The following is a 16,396-nucleotide window of genomic DNA, read 5'->3' as shown; positions in this document are numbered from 1 at the left end:
CTTTCTGCATCTGATATCTTGTATTTTATTAGAACCTGATATTACGGACTCTTCCGTCTCATTTTCTTTTGCTTTCAAGTATGGGTCCTAACAGTTTTCCTGCGGGGGGGGGGGGGGGGGGGGGAGAGAAAACTGTTATCCAAATACAGTCAGAGATCTCTTTCAAAATTTCAGATTGTCAGGACTTCGTAGTTGGTTTTCTTTCAGACTCTTTGTTCCTTTATATGCTTCATTGAATCTAATTTCTGTAAAACTCTTCTTATGGTCAAAAAAAAAGGATTTTCATGTGGTAGGAGCATAGGGATGAATATGGTGATTTGGATTCTTCAGTTAACAGACTGTTAGTTGTGTCCTCTCTGTCATGGGACTGGAATGAACAGTCACTGGATGGCTTTTGGAATAAGGGTGTTTTATCTTTTGGGTTTGTTCTTTGAATCAGTTAAGACTTCCCAGATAACATTGTCTCTGTTAGAGGCATTAAAGCTATAGCTTTTTGAAAATACTAAAGGCTATAATATACTGCCTCATTTTCTACTAGATTAGATCCCTCCAATGACAGGGACAAGATGATGATTCAAGGCTCCTTCTCCAAACCTGTTACAGATTGAAGTTAGGGGAGGAGATTCTGTGACTTGGCATCCTATAAAGACTCACTTTCAGAGCATTTTGTTTCCTTTTCCTCCATTTTCTTCCATTATGGAAGAAACTAAGAGATCTTCTTTGAAGAGAAAATACTACTTCTGAAATACTCTTGATTATTTGTTTAAACTAGCCTAAACTATCCTATACACTCTATAGGAACTTCCTTATTAGACACGTATAAACAGTTCATAGCCTTTTTTGTTTTCAAATAAATAAATAAAAGTGGATAGAGGAGAGTACTTTGGGCCACAGTGAAGCTGAATCTTGTTATGGTTTTTGGTTTTTTTTTCACTGAAATACAAAAACTAGCATGGGAAATTGTGTCCTTTATGCATTTGAAGTAAAATAAATGTAATAGAAGGAATAATTTGCAAAACCATTGAAAAAATGGAGTTAATATTACAGCCATTGCCTGCCCTTTTGTTTAGAAGTCTCGCCTCTAATGCAGAATTTAGTTATGGGAAACAGTTTAATTCTGTCCACTTCCTGAGGGGAAATTTGAACCGACTTCTTTTAAAGAAAAAGCCAACTATTATGCTGTGGGGAATTCTCAGGGGATGAGCGAGTAATCTTTTCCTTATGATACTGTGCCGTTCTGTATGATTAATTAAAAGTACTTCAAAATCAACTTAGGTATTCTGTCTCTCAGGAGCTGCAGAAGCCTTGTTCCCCTTGCAAGTTGTCTCTCTTAGCTAATGAACGTGCAAGTGCTTCATGCAAAGGAAGCAGTTATGGAAAGAGTCATTCATTATTTGCCAAACCATTTTATCTAGCTGTAAATCTTACCAGCCAAAGTATTAGGGACATGGTTTAGAGGTGGACCTGGCAGTTAGGTTAATGGTTGGACTCGATGATCTCGGAGGTCTTTTCCAACCTTAATGATAAATTGGGCACAATTGTGAATACCTGCTGAAATCTGCCGGGCCTAGTCTCCTTCAAAAAGACAAGGCCCATTTCCAAGCTCACAACATGGTAAATGCCAGTAGTATGATTTTTGTTTCCCTTCCTATAAATGGGAGATCTGGAGTTTCCAGAGAGGTAAGTAAAGTGGAAATGTTTTTATTACCAAAGTTTTAAACTTCGCATATTTTTATAAAGACATGTTCAAGAAAGTAATTAATTTGAAATACATGTGCGTAATTTAAAGCAGATTAAATCCCATGTGTGTGTATTTTTGGGGAGTAAGACATCTCTATCTCTGCACTATAGTACACATGTGAAGAAGAGATAAGACACTTCAAGAATTATTTTCATCATTAAACCAGCTGCAGCCTAAACAGAGGGGATAGTTTTCAGTAATCCATCTACAATTTATAATGTCTTTTTCAAATTATGTTACTGCTAAAAATAAGTATCTTGGTTTGCAACATTTCAGGGTTGCTGTTTTAGTTACAGTTTTAAAAATCATCAAGTCTTTCATCATTCTAAATGAAAATATTTAATTACTGTTTTAGTCAAAAGGAAAGCTGGCAGAAAGAATCAGAAGATATGAAAGAGGAAAAGAAAAAGCTAGAAGAGCAAAAAGAACAGGATGCTACAAAAATAAAGGCATATTCTGTAGGTAATTTTGTTGCTTCCATTTTTCAAAAAGGTTTTGATACATAGAGGTTTTGATACAATACTGTAATTTGTTAGATGAGGAAAATATTGCAGGGAAAAACTGCTCAATTCAAATCAAATGAGAAGGGAGGTGGTTTATTGATTTATTAGTGGAATTTAAGTAACTACCAATCAGTGAACTATACATTCAGAATCAGTATCAACAATACAGAAGGTAAATCACAATATTAAAGCACATAAAAAATGTTACTGTAGACCTAACAATCTCTAAGCACCATTCAGGAATTAATCCCAAATATTTCTCATCCCACACATCCACATTCACACAGTTGTATTCACTCCCTGGCCCCTTCAGGTTAGCAGCACACACCCCCTTTCCTGAGAGTGCAAGTTCACTGCGTACACATACCTCTTGTGTGTACTCCAGGGTACTGTGTTCATGTGGGGGTGCTCTGGTGTTAGATGTACCCGTGCGCCTCCCTGCAGTCTGCTAATCCATGCACTGGGGAGAAATTGCCCCAGGAGGTCACATACACACAGCTGAGGTGTGGGTCCCTACTTGTTGCACTTGATACTGCCAGTCCATCAGCTGGAGTGCTGAGGCTCATGGTGTCCAGCAGGGAGAGAGCACTCACACCTGCACAGAGGATGCAGGGACAGTAGGGAAGCTTCTGAAGATGAACTAGGTTGAGTGCTGCATTATAACTCTCTCTGCCCCCACCAGTAGAAGTTTTCATGCTTCTTTTATACTAATTTTCAAGCTGACTACTTCTTTGTTTCAGGTCTCTAATTTTATGGTTACTATTCAGTCTGGTTGATGGTCATTCTCCTCTTTAACGTTATCAGTTTTGAGCAAATGCCCTCTCAGTCAGTCTCAGGTATTCTGTTCGCACACACTATTTACATTCACACTGCTCACTGAACAGCAGTTGTTATCCAGGCTGTTTGAATGGGAGGCAGAGCAGTGCAGGCACCCCCATGGAAAACACTAATTTATACTAAGAGTTAACATTATTACTTTGAATTACATCTTATTTATATATACATGTTAATGTATATGTATCAGTATTTCACAAAAACAGGAAACAGACTTTGTCTTTCTATTTTGATTTATTTTCACTAAATTCAATATTCTGTTAAGAAAAGTGAAAAATAACTTTTTAAGTAGGTGACATGGAAAAGTTTCTGGAATTGATGCAGGTGCCAAATCACAGACATAATGCAATTTTAGATGGCTTCGCGTATCTTTGGGCAGATACCAAAAGCTGCCAAATACAACAGAAGACATATGGGGGACACATGTCCCTTTAGAGAAGCAGACACAGGGCAAGGATATCACAAGGTGTTGAAAATGACTTTGGATGCCTAAGTTTAAACAGCTGAGTTCTAACCCTTTTCTTCTGCTGAGGGGTGACCCTAGTGGTATGTGGTCCTGCTTATAATCATGTTCATAAGTGTAATTGATTTGCAAAATAATTGTATCCTGAGGCAATTAAGTCTAAATATATTTCGAGAAAAGTGAAATTGAAATTGTTTTGCAGGTGTTTCTACTGTATGTTTAAAAAAAACAAGGAGGGGGGTGTCATCTTACTTAATTTGTTCAGTATCTTATTCTGCATTTCTAGAGTCACAGGAGTAGATTGTAGCAGAATTGATATTTCTGGGATTTGGTTTTGTTAAATGTCTTTAAAATACAATGGAGTTTTATGGTGTTAGTGCTGCTATCAAAGTATTGCTGAGATCTTTTCAGAAATTACTGTTTCCCAATAGCTTTTGTTTCCAGAAACACATCCAAAGATAAGAAATGCATACTATTATGTAGTATTATTTTTTGTTAGTATGTAATTTTGATTAGAATTAGGTGAACATTTTCAGATTAAACATTTCTCTGAAATTAATTCACTGTGAATGATCAATGAAAATGTGTTGCTTTCTCTTAAAATCTTAAGGAAAAGAGGCTTCTTGATCAGAAAAGCCAAATCTGTGCCAGTTGTCACAGAACTAGATTTTTTTCATGGCTTCAGGCTCAGGAATTTTTTCTAGCTACCTGCTGACGCTTCTTCATTAGGCTCATAGGAATCTGGGATTTTACAGCTCCAATTTCTATTCCCTGTTTCCTTGGCAAGCTGATATGTGTGACAGCGAAGCTAAAGCTCACATGCCTTCTGCAACCTGAGTTGTAGTTCACTCTTCCCCCTGTCCGCCTCCCCCACCGCGGATTTATATATGCATGCAAACACACGTGTGTGCACACATACACACAAACACACTCATGATTCCTTATGATGGGTCCTGTGGTTACTTTACAAATACTGGTTTGGTCCTCAAAATAGGATGTTATTAGTGTTTGTTAGGAACCACAAGAATTCTATTTGATTTAGAAAACTGTTCCAATACATCTATTTTGATTCTAGTAAAAGAGGGGAAGACTGATGATAATATATGCAAAGAATTATTCTTGCTCTAAATTTTCAAAATGTCAGCATTAACTAAAATTCCAATTAGTCAGTCAGATGTATTTCGCTTCTATTCCTCAGAAACTAATGATTTTGAAGATTTAATTTTTTTTTCTTATAATAGAATATTGTATACTTATGCATGCGTTGAGTGTGTGTATATGTTTTATTAGCAAAAAGAAATTATTTCAGGCAGATAAACAGAATTTTTACACCTAGATTAAAAAATGTACAAGAAAGCTTGTCTACGTAGTTGAGTTTTACCATATTTCTCTACAAAGCTCTTGTTAAAAAAATTGTTTTACAGAATTTACTCAGTGCACTTCAGCTGGATCCTGATGAAAGAAAAAAAGTACTTGCAGAAAATAATAGAAAAATAACTGTTTTACGAGTTAATGAAAGGTCACTAACAAGGCAGTATACCACTTTACTTGAAACGGAACGGCATCTTAGAAAAGAAAATGAGAAACTAAAGGGTGAAATAACATATATGGAGACTGCAGTTATAGGGAAGATTGGAAACTTGCAACGATTCAAGGTATAGTTTATAGTAGTAATAGTACACATTTTTATTTTTACAATTTGGCAATAAATACACTTTTTTTAAATGGAGGCAGTACTAGTTTCTTGAATGCATTGCCCAAATACTTATTAAATGCTGTGGTAAATTTTGTCAAAACATTATTTGTATTTAAATAAGCATCATAATACGAAACCTGTCAGTTTTCCCCTTCTGAAGTTACTTCAACAAGCTCTTTTTATTGAAAGTGTCATATGAAACCAAATCTTACTTTTTGGCCTTGCAGATTGCTGGGGCCTGTATTAACTCATCTTTATAAAATATGTTTTTGACAGTGCCTTATGATTAAGAGGCAACTATTGGTAAAATTACCCAGAGAGTTGGAATACCAGAGAAATGTTGTCAATGTTTATTGCAAGCAATTTATAAAGATGGACAGTAATTTAGTAAAATAAACCAGTATCATGTTCTAAAGCATTGTATTAAGTGATATTCTTTTTCCATGGAGTAATTTTATTTTTTCTATTTAAAGGTCTAGCAGACCTTAGTAACCCATTGTGTTGATTATTTTCATAGGAAATGGCTAGCTTTAAGATTGCAGCTCTGCAAAAAGTGTTGGATGGTAGCGTGCCATTGTCTGAGCTAGAACTGGCTAATAAGCAGTATAATGCATTAACTGCTAAATACAGAGATATGTTACAAAAAGATAATTTACTCGTCCAACGGACAACAAACATGGAACACATGGAGGTAATGTTTGCATTATGTTTGGACCCTAAGGGAAAAAACCCACTTTATACATTTGTTCTACATTGGTTTTTGTTCTCACTTAATAGAAAGATAGAACAGAAGTCCCAACACTAGAACTGCTGGTTATAACAGTTGCATAGTGGGTATGAGATGTTGGAGCCAGTCTTACTGTTGCTATAGAATTTTAATTTGCTTACCTGGTATTTTCCAGTGGATTAAGAAACATATACAGAGTCCCAGATTTTATTTCAATAGATGTACATAAACACATTTTGTTAAATTGTTTTGGTGGTTTTGGTTGTTTGGGTTTTTTCTTTGTTTGTTTGCTTTTTAAGTTAAGCTCTGGGTATGTTTGCTCACAAAGTTGTTTTAGTTCTTTGATTACCAAAACAAGGCTGGCAGAAGGAATATTTGCTGTTGTCTTCAGTTTTGGAGGTCATAAGGAAAGTAGAATGAGTGTAAACACTTTCAAAGCTTTCTCTCAAAGAAAATACTCTTACTAATTCCTGAATTAAAAGAATTAAATGTTCAGTTCCAAAAGTCAGTAAACCTTCAGAATTTTACTTCCATAAAAAAGTAAATAACCAAAGATTGTTCACAATGTGTTTGAAAAATGTCAGGGGGATTGCAAATACGTAACTATTCATTTGAACTTTTATTCTCAAGTAGAAGGGAGCATCTTTTCAAGAACTGTGAAGCTGGCTTCAAAGATAGTTTACTACCTCCCACTTTTCATTCATGTCAGAAATAATAGTCCAAGAAAGCAGTAGTTTAACTACTAGTTAAAACTCATGTCATGTTCTTGTCTGTTGGGTTTCTGTGGTTGACAAGGGTTAAATACATGTGGTGGATAAACTTATTGAACTATTGTATTTGTCTGCTTGGGAACAGATAGTTGCATTTGTGTTAGCTAAAGAACGAATGATTCCTTCTCTATTTTATGAAATTTTGGGTGTATGAAAAATTGCATTGCCTATTTCAGTAATTTCACAGAGCTAGAGAATCATTTATCAGTAGCAAACTAAAAATGTGTTTAGAAAATTAGAAATTGAAAATTAATATGAAGTATTAAATTTGTTTTACTGGTTAATGTGTAAATTTGTGTTTCTGTTTGGAGGAGTAACTGAAGGAACAGTTACAAAACTAATGTTTGGCATCATAGTAGATGCCTAAAAGAGCTAAAAGAAGCATATGATCTGTCTGAAACATGTATTTATGTGCAAGATGAAATATCCTTCAGAAGTACTTCTTTCTTTTCCACTGTTAATGGGGTGTTTAGTATGACAAACATAGATTTCTTCATCTAATTCTAGACGCTCTAGGAATCACAGTCACTGATGATAAATATTCACAGTAATACTAGTTGACAGTAAGAAACAACAGAGAGAGCAAAGACTAGCATTTTTATGCTTAGGAGGAAACTTAAGCTCTTCTGTTGCCATATATTTAGATTACGGGTTGTGCATAGGTAAAATCTGTTAATTTAAAAGATTTTATAGATACTAAACACCACATCTGCTACAGTTAAATAGTTTGCTGTTATGTTGCAATTTTTTTTGTCATACAGCGTGAGAATGAATCCTTGAAAGCACAGATAAATTTATTGAATAAGGAACTGGAGATCACGAAAGAGAAACTGCACACTGTCGAACAGGCTTGGGAACAGATGACTAAACTGGGCAAGTATGAAAAGTTATATTGCAACATTAAAATTCAAATGGTATGTCCTGTGTAAAAGTAATATTTTAAAACATTTAAAAATTGATGTATCTCACAAAAAAAAAAGTGAAAACTATTTTATGTCTTTCATTAATGGTCTTAATTGGTTTTGGTGGGTTTTTTTGTTTGGTTTTTTATTTGTTTGATTTTACTTATCTATTTGACCAAAACCAAGTTTGGCATCTTCCTCTGGAAACTGTTCCACGTTGACTTTTCTTGGGTTACTGGGTCAAGGGTTTAAAAGCTGGGACTTGTAAAGCAACATCACCTATTTCTATTTCTTTTTTTTTTTTTTTTTTTTTTTAAATAAGGTGCAATATGTTCTAACTTGATTGTCAGTCAAAGTACTTCGTAGGTTGTCAGGAAAATGATTTCTTTTTCCTGGTTTCATGCTCTGTAACAAAGTGTTTTTTCTTGATAGCTGGGGCTTCTTTGTGTACAGCTTACATTCCCGTTATTCAAGAAGAACTCATCCACATCTATTTCTTTTACGGATTTTAAATTAAAGTTTTACCAGCTGAATTAACGATAAAGTGAAAGGCTACACTGAAAACAGTTATCAGTCTCAATAACCGTGGTTGCAGATATAACTATTTTTAATTGATAATAATATTTTATTCAAATTAGATATCTTTCAAACATGTAATAAGGCAAGATAACCATGCCTGCAGTTTAAAAAAATAATATAGGTGTTTTGATAAAGTTTATCTGACAGAGATAAAGCAAAACTCATGTTCTGTTTCATGGTGCGAATACTTTTCATAGTTGAATCAGCTCGTGTATTCCCTAATTTAAATATTTTTGAATGTAGGGGATGACAATGCCATGGACAAGGCCACAAAAGCAATAACCAACAGTGAGATTTTGTCCATTTCTAAGAAAATCACAATGTTGGAAATGAAGGAACTCAATGAAAGACAGAGAGCAGAGCATTCACAACGAATGTATGAACATTTAAGGAACACCGTAAAGCAAATAGAAGAACGTAATTTTGAACTGGAAACAAAATTTGCTGAGGTAAATCTGTTGAGGTTTAACAACATAATCTGACACATCTTAAAAGCATATTTTTGAGCTTTTCAAAAAAGGTTTAATTTATTTTATATCATGACTGGCAAATTAGCTTATGGTGCAAAATATAGCTGCCTTTAAGAGCTGCAATTTTGCATGCGCAGGTCATTTGTAAAAAATATAACTAATTAATCTGTGAGTAGTTTATTTCAAACATTAGTTAATCTCTGCAAAACACATGGTGAGCATCTTGACAGATACTTTGCTAGTTCTTCAGCAGACTGCTAGAAAAAAGTCTGTTCTTAACCTGTTACTTCTTGTGTCTAATTCATATGATCCCTTTTCTGCTAATTTCCCCTTAATTGCCAAAGATTCATAAAATGTTAGACCTTTGCATCCCTTTTGCAAATGATAGTGTCATGATTCTGTTACAGACTGGCTATGTCCTCTGACACATGCCAAACATTATCTATAATACAGGAATAGAAGAGAAGTCATGTGCCATTGAAGCTGATGATCCTTAGTATTTCTGTCATATCAGTCTTAATTTTGTTAGATTTTTTTTGTCCTCACTATTCATATTTGAAGTTTGTTCCATAAATTCATTATTTAGTAGTACGAGACTTTATTGTAATTTCTAGTCTAAATTTATTTATAGGCAGTTGTACGCATTTGTTCTTGTGCCAGTATTGGCCTATAATTCATAGAAAGAAAGGAAGAAAAAGAATAGTTATGTTGACAGGAATGTTGATAGATTGTATTCATCTCCCACTCCTTGTGCTTTGCTAGACTTTAGCCTAGCTATTTTAGATTGCTGTTATCTGGACTCCCCATTTCTGTGTTGTGTTAGTTGTGTTTGTTACACTGTTTTGATTTGAATTAATTTTGGACATGGAGTAACTGAAAGTGTACAAAGCTTTTCAGCAGCAGTATTGTTAAAGCCTTTTCTGGTGGCATGACTTCATTGATTTCATTAAGAAATACCTCAGGTGATGCACCCTAGGATCACATTTCCCTTTTTCTCTTTTGCATATATTATCTGTCTTGCGATACATTTAGGTCTGCTGGTTTTCCTTCATTTTGAGTGGATGAACTCTTAATGCCACAATTTTCTTTTATTAGTTCCTCTGTGCATCCCTTTTTTTCCTCATTTCTGCAGCTCCAGGACATACAATTTCTGTTTCATATACTCCTGTTGTCAGTGCCTCCTAATCTGTCATCACTGCTTTTTTTTTTTTAGATAGACAGACAGACAGATAGATAAAAAACAAGATTGTGCTAAGGTAATTAATGAAAGTTGTAAGTGATACCAGTTTAAGAACTGATAACTACAAGTCTACTAGACATCTCCTTCTAAACTCATGAATCTACTTCAACATGACTGTTAGTTTTCCGGATAGTACTGCCTCAAATACGTGAAGTGCAGATAATAAGATACACCACACTTTTTTTGTTCGTTTAGGAAATCAGTTATTTTATTAAGGAGTGGTATCAGATTAATCTGCCACAACTGTATTTACTAAATTAATTCCTGAGGCTTCTCTGTGTTGCCTAATGCTTTTCAGATATCTATCTTTTCTTAATGCTCTTTGGTTAGAATTGAAACATTGGTTACTCGGTATTTAATAATCAACTTGAAAAATCAGGCTGCTTGAAAGAATATCACTTAATTATGAAAGTTCTTTTTAGAAGGAACAAAAGAACTACACTATTGTGAGTCTTGGCACTTAGAACCTGTATTTGGTTACCAATCCCGATATACTAGACAGTATATAAATATGTAAGTAAGACTGTTCATTTCCTAAAGAGTTTACAATCTTATTCTTTTTTTTCTTTTTTTCTTATTTTAGTTTAAGAGCGAGTGATTGTGGTAATGGTTTTAAGAAAATTCACTAATAAAAATTGTGTTTAATTTAGAATACTGTTCTGTACCAACCTGTGTATCTGTTCCTATGTGTATGCAAACAAAAAGATGTTTAAACAGAGAGGAAAGGAAACTGTTTTTTCAACACAGCTGAACAGTGTTTTGCAATGACTAAAAAAGAGAAGCTACTTTTGGCACTGCTTTTACCTTGAAGAGTTGGGAGCAGTTGTTTGCTTAAGATACCATTTTGTTTGTTTCTGGTTTTGTGTTTTTTTTTTAAGCTCACCAAAATCAACCTTGAGGCACAGAAAGTGGAACAGGAATTGAGAGATGAACTGTCAAAGAGTGTAAGTAAGGCAGTAAGTGATGCAGATAGACGACAAATCATGGACCTAGAGAAGCGTGAGATGGAGCTCAAGATTGAAGTATCAAAGTAAGTGTTGAAGTAACAAATTTCAAATGCAGTATGTTTGGAAGCATGCAAAAATTTAGGCTATATAGGCTTATGTAATACACTAATGTATTACTAACAGATAATTTTCAATGCCTATTTTTTTTGCCATTTATATATGCCAAATTTGAAACGGAAAATGAAGCATTTGATTTGTGACTATAAAGAAAGTAATTTGCTTCTTTTTGATTTGAACAAGGCCTGGGTAGACATGGGTAAGTGTGCACTTAGATACTCAGTAGTAGTATTTTTAAACTAATTAATGTAGGTTTATTTTGTTTCTGTGCCACAACATCCCTTAAATGTATGAAAATCTCAGGAAAGAAATTGGAAAGCAATTCTTACTTTCAAAGAGTCATAGATACCGCGAAGATTAAACTGCGGGGGGTGGGGAGTGGGGTGCCATTTACATAAAAGAGATTAACTTTGTATGCATAAATTGAAAAACTGACCTTTTTAGATATGTCGATATGGACATTTGTCTTTGAGTAAATAATGTGATCCTGTTATATTCCTAAAACAGCAAGTCCGTGGGGATATTTGCAGTGATTTTTGACACTGAAAATGAGTGATTAGACTTGGGGAAGCAGCGAAAGGAATTGAGAATTAAACATTTTGAGTATTTATGTCCTGAAGTAGGAGAGGAATAGAGGACAGAGGTGCTTAGTTCCGGTAAAAACCATGGCATTGTTTTTCTGGAGTAGGTTACTGCTAGCAAACCTCTGTATAATGTACAGGAAAATGTCCTGTGAAAAAGCTGAGAAGCAATACAGAAGAATTTTCATAGCAAGGACTCTGAGTAGTAGAGGAGATTATGCTGCAAAAAGCAAAGCCTTCAAATGTTTTGATATTAGGAAAACATACTAAGCATCTTTTCTTAGCATCTTCTATGTAGAAAAACTTAATGGGTTAGTCAGTGCTTTCAAGTGACACAATACTCTTGTTTTCCCTGCAAGGTTAAGAGAACTGTCTGATGTAGCAAAAATGCAAGTTGAAGCTCTGGAGGCACGCCAGCAATACAGAGATAAAGAGGTGGAATCTCTTAGAATGCAAATTTTAGACTATCAGGTAAAATTCAACCTTTATTAACACTGCAGTTTGGATTTCTTTTCCCTGGAGTGAGAAGAAACGAAGTAATTTTACAGTGAATTAGGAAACTGCAAAAGCATTTCAGAAGGATCTTGGCAAGCTGGTCCTTGTAGTAGCCATACCCTTTCAAGAGTTCTATATTACATTAATTATTCCCTTCTCCATTTTTTCTCTTTCTAGCTGTACAGCTATTACAGATCATGAGCTTTTTTCCATGTTATTTATGTAATATTTATTCCTATATGATTAATAGCTCATGGTCAGTATTTAAATATAATGTCAGGAAAGTTTGATCGTTTTTTACAAGACAAGCAATGACTTGTAAATCTTGAAATTTTGCAGTAGACTTATTATATTGCTTTGTTATTAGCTGAAACAATTTCTTGGGATTTGTTTTCGTGTTGTAGAATGGTTTGAATCCCTAAATACAACACTTTTGTCAGCTTTTACGTTACCATATTATCTAAATTTAGGTACGCATTTCTTCCTCATTTCTTCCGCATTTCTTGGTATTTTGGAAAGATACAATTTTTAAGATCAGTATCTGAAAAGGTGTACTTCTGAAACGTGGCTGTAGAAACAATAGTGGAAAAAGAAAAAGCTGGTTTTAGAGGCTAATTCTTGCTCTTGTCTGTGAAATAAAATACATGCAATATATAAAATACAGAAAAATAATAGCTTGTTTATATTTACATGTACACTGCATTAATGTATTCAAAATGAAAAATAAATCTGTTCTATATATTTTGTTCTTAGGCACAGTCAGATGAAAAAGCAGTTATTGCAAAACTGCATCAACATATCATAGCCCTTCAAGGTAGTGAATCTGTTGCTGTAGGCAAATTGGAGACGCTTAAATTGAAACTACAGAAGATGGAGATCCATAATCTACGTTTAGAGCAGAAGCTTGATGAGAGAGAGCAAACCTTATATTTTGCCCGACTGGAAGGAAGGAATAGAGCCAAGCATCTACAACAGACAGTTCAGTCTTTGCGGCGACAGTTTAGTGGTGCTCTGCCTTTAGCACAGCAAGAAAAATTCTCTAAAACAATGATTCAGCTACAGAATGACAAACTGAAGATCCTGGAAGAAGTTCAGCATGCCCAGCAGGAGCGTCGAAATGCAGAAAACAGAGCATTAGAGATGGACTTAAAACTGAAAAGTTTAGAAGAATTAGTAAGTGCATTGAAGGATACAAGAGGAGCTCAAAAGGTTTGCTATTTTACAGCTTGAATAGCGTTACAGCTTGAATAGCTAGAATGCATCTGATCTGCATTTAAGTTACGTTTCAGTTCAGCTTGTTCCCTAAATGTCTGTTTTAATGTAGAACTTAATGATTTCAAAATACACTTCGTTAGAATATGACAGCTATCATTTTTTGTTTTCCTATTTTAAAAAAGTACTACATCATTAGTTATTTTTCCTGTAAAAGTCAGCACAGTCAGATGTACTAATTTTCTGCCCAATTAAGTGGCATAGGAAGTAGAGGCTAACTATGAATTCAGTTATATTAGATTGAATTAAATTATAAATTGAATTAAATTATGAATGAAATTAAATTAAACACAGAGTAGCATTCTGAAGTTCTGTTCCATGAGCTTGCATTGAAATCTTCGCTACAAATCCATGTCTTTTTAAATAAATCCAGGGGCGATAATTTAGGCAGCATGGTCAGAAATGTTATTATACTCATGTAATTCTACTTAATCATATTTTGCTATTGTAAACAAAGTTGCCTTGAAACTTGAATAAGGCTTTCTCACTTCTCTTCCAGATCACTCTGTATTATATAATATAGTTATATCTGTCATGACTAAAGATGTCTGCATGTAAGCGATGGTTGTAGCGTTCTTGGCATGTTTTAATTTTAAGCTAGTTTTCAAATATTTTTCTAGAGTATTTTGACATCAATATGTCTGTTACTCTTAGTACATGTTCATTTTTGAATACATACAGTTTTTAATGGTTTTGAAAATCTTTTGCTGTTTTAGAAAAGTCAACCAAACTTCTTGCATGTTTTTTTTTGTTCAGTCTAGGCAGATGCATAGGGTATAACTTAGTTAGGTCATCTGAAAATTATTTGCAATGCACTTCTGTCAGTGTAGGGAAAACCTATTACCTCCCCAGTTGTCTGTTGCACTTTTCAGTCATTCCTCTTGCAGTTTCACGCTTTTGCCATGCCTCCTCGCTCGAAAGAAGTGAAGAACCTTAAAAAAGCAGAACTTCTTTCTTCCTGTTGGTTGGATAAGTGCCATACTGCCTCAAAGTCAAAGAGTGTAACTGCATCTAGTTGGCCTGTGGGCTTGGTAAATATAATAGTGTATCATTCATTATTAGGTAATTGAATGGCATATGAAGATGGAGGAACTCCATCTGCAGGAACTTAAACTCAATCGAGAGTTAGTCAAGCAAAAGGAAGAGGTGAAGTATTTGCGTAATATAATTTCTGAATATGAACGTACAATCAATAATCTGGAAGAAGAAATTGTACAGCAGAACAAGGTATGTATTTCTGCATGCTATTGAAAACCAGCCTATTCCTTATTTCACTAAGTGATTTTTAAAAGGAAAATTCTTTGTAGTAAGTTTTTAACATAGATGTTTGTGTCTCGGTTCCATAATTCTTTTTAATAGCACATTTGAGTGTTTTACATTTTGGTATCTTTCTTTTCTCCTTAAGGTGGTTATAAAATTCCCTTTGCCTTCAATAGATAACACACCTTTATCAAACATTTCTTATAGTTTCATGAAGAAAGACAAATGGCTTGGGACCAGAGGGAAGTAGAACTGCAGCGCCAGTTAGACCTGCGTGATCATCAACAAAATGAAATACTTAGTACGGCTCTAAAGGTACACGCACTGAATTAACTAAAATAGACCCATAAGCACGTTTTTCAGAGCTGTCAGATTACATGAATATGAATCTTTCCGTGCAGTTAGAAGAGGCTACAGGATCAGTTCCGGACCCTAGTTTGCCACTCCCACAACAACTTGAGTTGGCTTTGAGAAAGATTCGGGAGCATATTCGAACAATCCTAGAAACTAGGGCAACCTGCAAATCACTGGAGGAGGTAATTAAATGTATTAATTATCATATAAAGGGACAAAGTTTGTATTTCTATGCCCTTTTATTTGTTTTTATATAATAAATAACCTTTTATAAATGTCACTCATATGTGTCCAATTCCTTAGAAGTATTTAACACAGAGAAAATGTAAATAATGCAATCATACTATGACTGAAATGAAATATTTTTTCCATTGGAACTAATTCTTGGGGAAAATTTTTTAATATTTTAGAACATTCGTTTAGTAGGGTAAGATGCTCTTGCTGTACAAAATTCAGTTGACTATAGCTAGTTAAATTTAGCAAGTGTTACATAAAATTTAACAACTAGCATAGCAAAATCCTTTTATCTTGGGTTGCTACATTGAAATTCTGTTACAGAAGACACTTTGTCGTTCTTAAGAAATTTGGAAAACACCAGCTTCTTAATTTGGTAGCACGGAATGAATTGTTTAAGTGTCTTGTGGCAAGCGAATAATACATAAAGACAGTGTAATGATATTCTGGGGCTTTTTTCATTTAATAGTAATTCCATACAACCAGAACTGAGTGCAAAACGTTTTGTGTTTATAAGTCCATTTAGACAAATCTTTCTGGTACATTTTTTAAAAAATAAGATCTTTTTGCAGTGTTTGAATTCTGGAAATGCAACAATTGCCTTTTGTTGCAGAAATTAAAAGAAAAGGAAGCTGCTCTGTGGAAAGCTGAACAAAATGTTTTATCAAGAGACAAAGTTATAAATGAACTAAGACTGCGATTACCTGCAACATCAGAAAGAGAGAAAATAATGGCTGAATTAGGCAGACAAGAAGATGATCCAGAGTACCATCATGCCATAAAAATTGCTCATCAAACCATTGCAAATATGCAAGCAAGATTAAATCAAAAGGAGGAAGTGTTAAAAAAATACCAACGTTTGCTTGCCAAAGCTAGAGAGGTAGTTAAACTTTTTGCACAAAATTTCTTCCATTTTTAAGTTGTTTTAGTTGATTCTTTGTTTATCTCATTGCTAGTGAAATCTTATAAAGTTTCTGACCTCAGAGCTAATGGAACAGCGACAATTAGTAATTTTTTATGTAGAAAGTTCATCTAGAATTTTTTAACTTCTTAAAATAGGAGGCTTACTTAGTCAAGAAGTTATGTACATGATGTCTGTCTAGCAATTAAATTAGTGTGACAGGAAGAAAATTAAAATTCTGCTGTGAGAAGTGCTCTCAGTATATTGTATATTTATATGGGATTTTCCAGTACTTGCACCAAAGGTCTCT

The 16,396-nt window shown here is 34.3% G+C and overlaps 1 protein-coding gene across 14 annotated transcripts in view; it reads left to right on the top strand.

The window, feature by feature from the left end:
- CEP290 (centrosomal protein 290) overlaps nucleotides 1-16,396 on the top strand; it is a 55,717-nt gene that overhangs the window by 20,511 nt on the left and 18,810 nt on the right. For 12 of the 14 annotated variants that reach the window (XR_015706973.1, XM_087767749.1, XM_087767750.1 and 9 more), the window contains 12 exons: nucleotides 2,097-2,199; nucleotides 4,966-5,196; nucleotides 5,755-5,928; nucleotides 7,496-7,607; nucleotides 8,459-8,664; nucleotides 10,804-10,955; nucleotides 11,930-12,041; nucleotides 12,819-13,274; nucleotides 14,400-14,564; nucleotides 14,805-14,912; nucleotides 14,999-15,133; nucleotides 15,799-16,065. Coding sequence is in view for 13 of the 14 variants with exons in the window: in XM_087767749.1 (XP_087623875.1) it covers nucleotides 2,097-2,199; nucleotides 4,966-5,196; nucleotides 5,755-5,928; nucleotides 7,496-7,607; nucleotides 8,459-8,664; nucleotides 10,804-10,955; nucleotides 11,930-12,041; nucleotides 12,819-13,274; nucleotides 14,400-14,564; nucleotides 14,805-14,912; nucleotides 14,999-15,133; nucleotides 15,799-16,065 (2,221 nt within the window). In the remaining variant the exon portion in view is untranslated. The remainder of the gene's footprint in view (nucleotides 1-2,096; nucleotides 2,200-4,965; nucleotides 5,197-5,754; nucleotides 5,929-7,495; nucleotides 7,608-8,458; nucleotides 8,665-10,803; nucleotides 10,956-11,929; nucleotides 12,042-12,818; nucleotides 13,275-14,399; nucleotides 14,565-14,804; nucleotides 14,913-14,998; nucleotides 15,134-15,798; nucleotides 16,066-16,396) is intronic. The other 2 variants (XM_087767755.1, XM_087767756.1) reach the window with 2 other exon arrangements.

Source organism: Nipponia nippon, unplaced genomic scaffold (genome assembly GCF_047370975.1).
Source record: "Nipponia nippon isolate SJK-2023a ecotype South Korea unplaced genomic scaffold, ASM4737097v1 scaffold_3, whole genome shotgun sequence".
Classification (NCBI taxonomy): domain Eukaryota; kingdom Metazoa; phylum Chordata; class Aves; order Pelecaniformes; family Threskiornithidae; genus Nipponia; species Nipponia nippon.
Note: the sequence above shows the minus strand (reverse complement) of the source record. Positions and strands in the feature narration are given on the sequence as shown.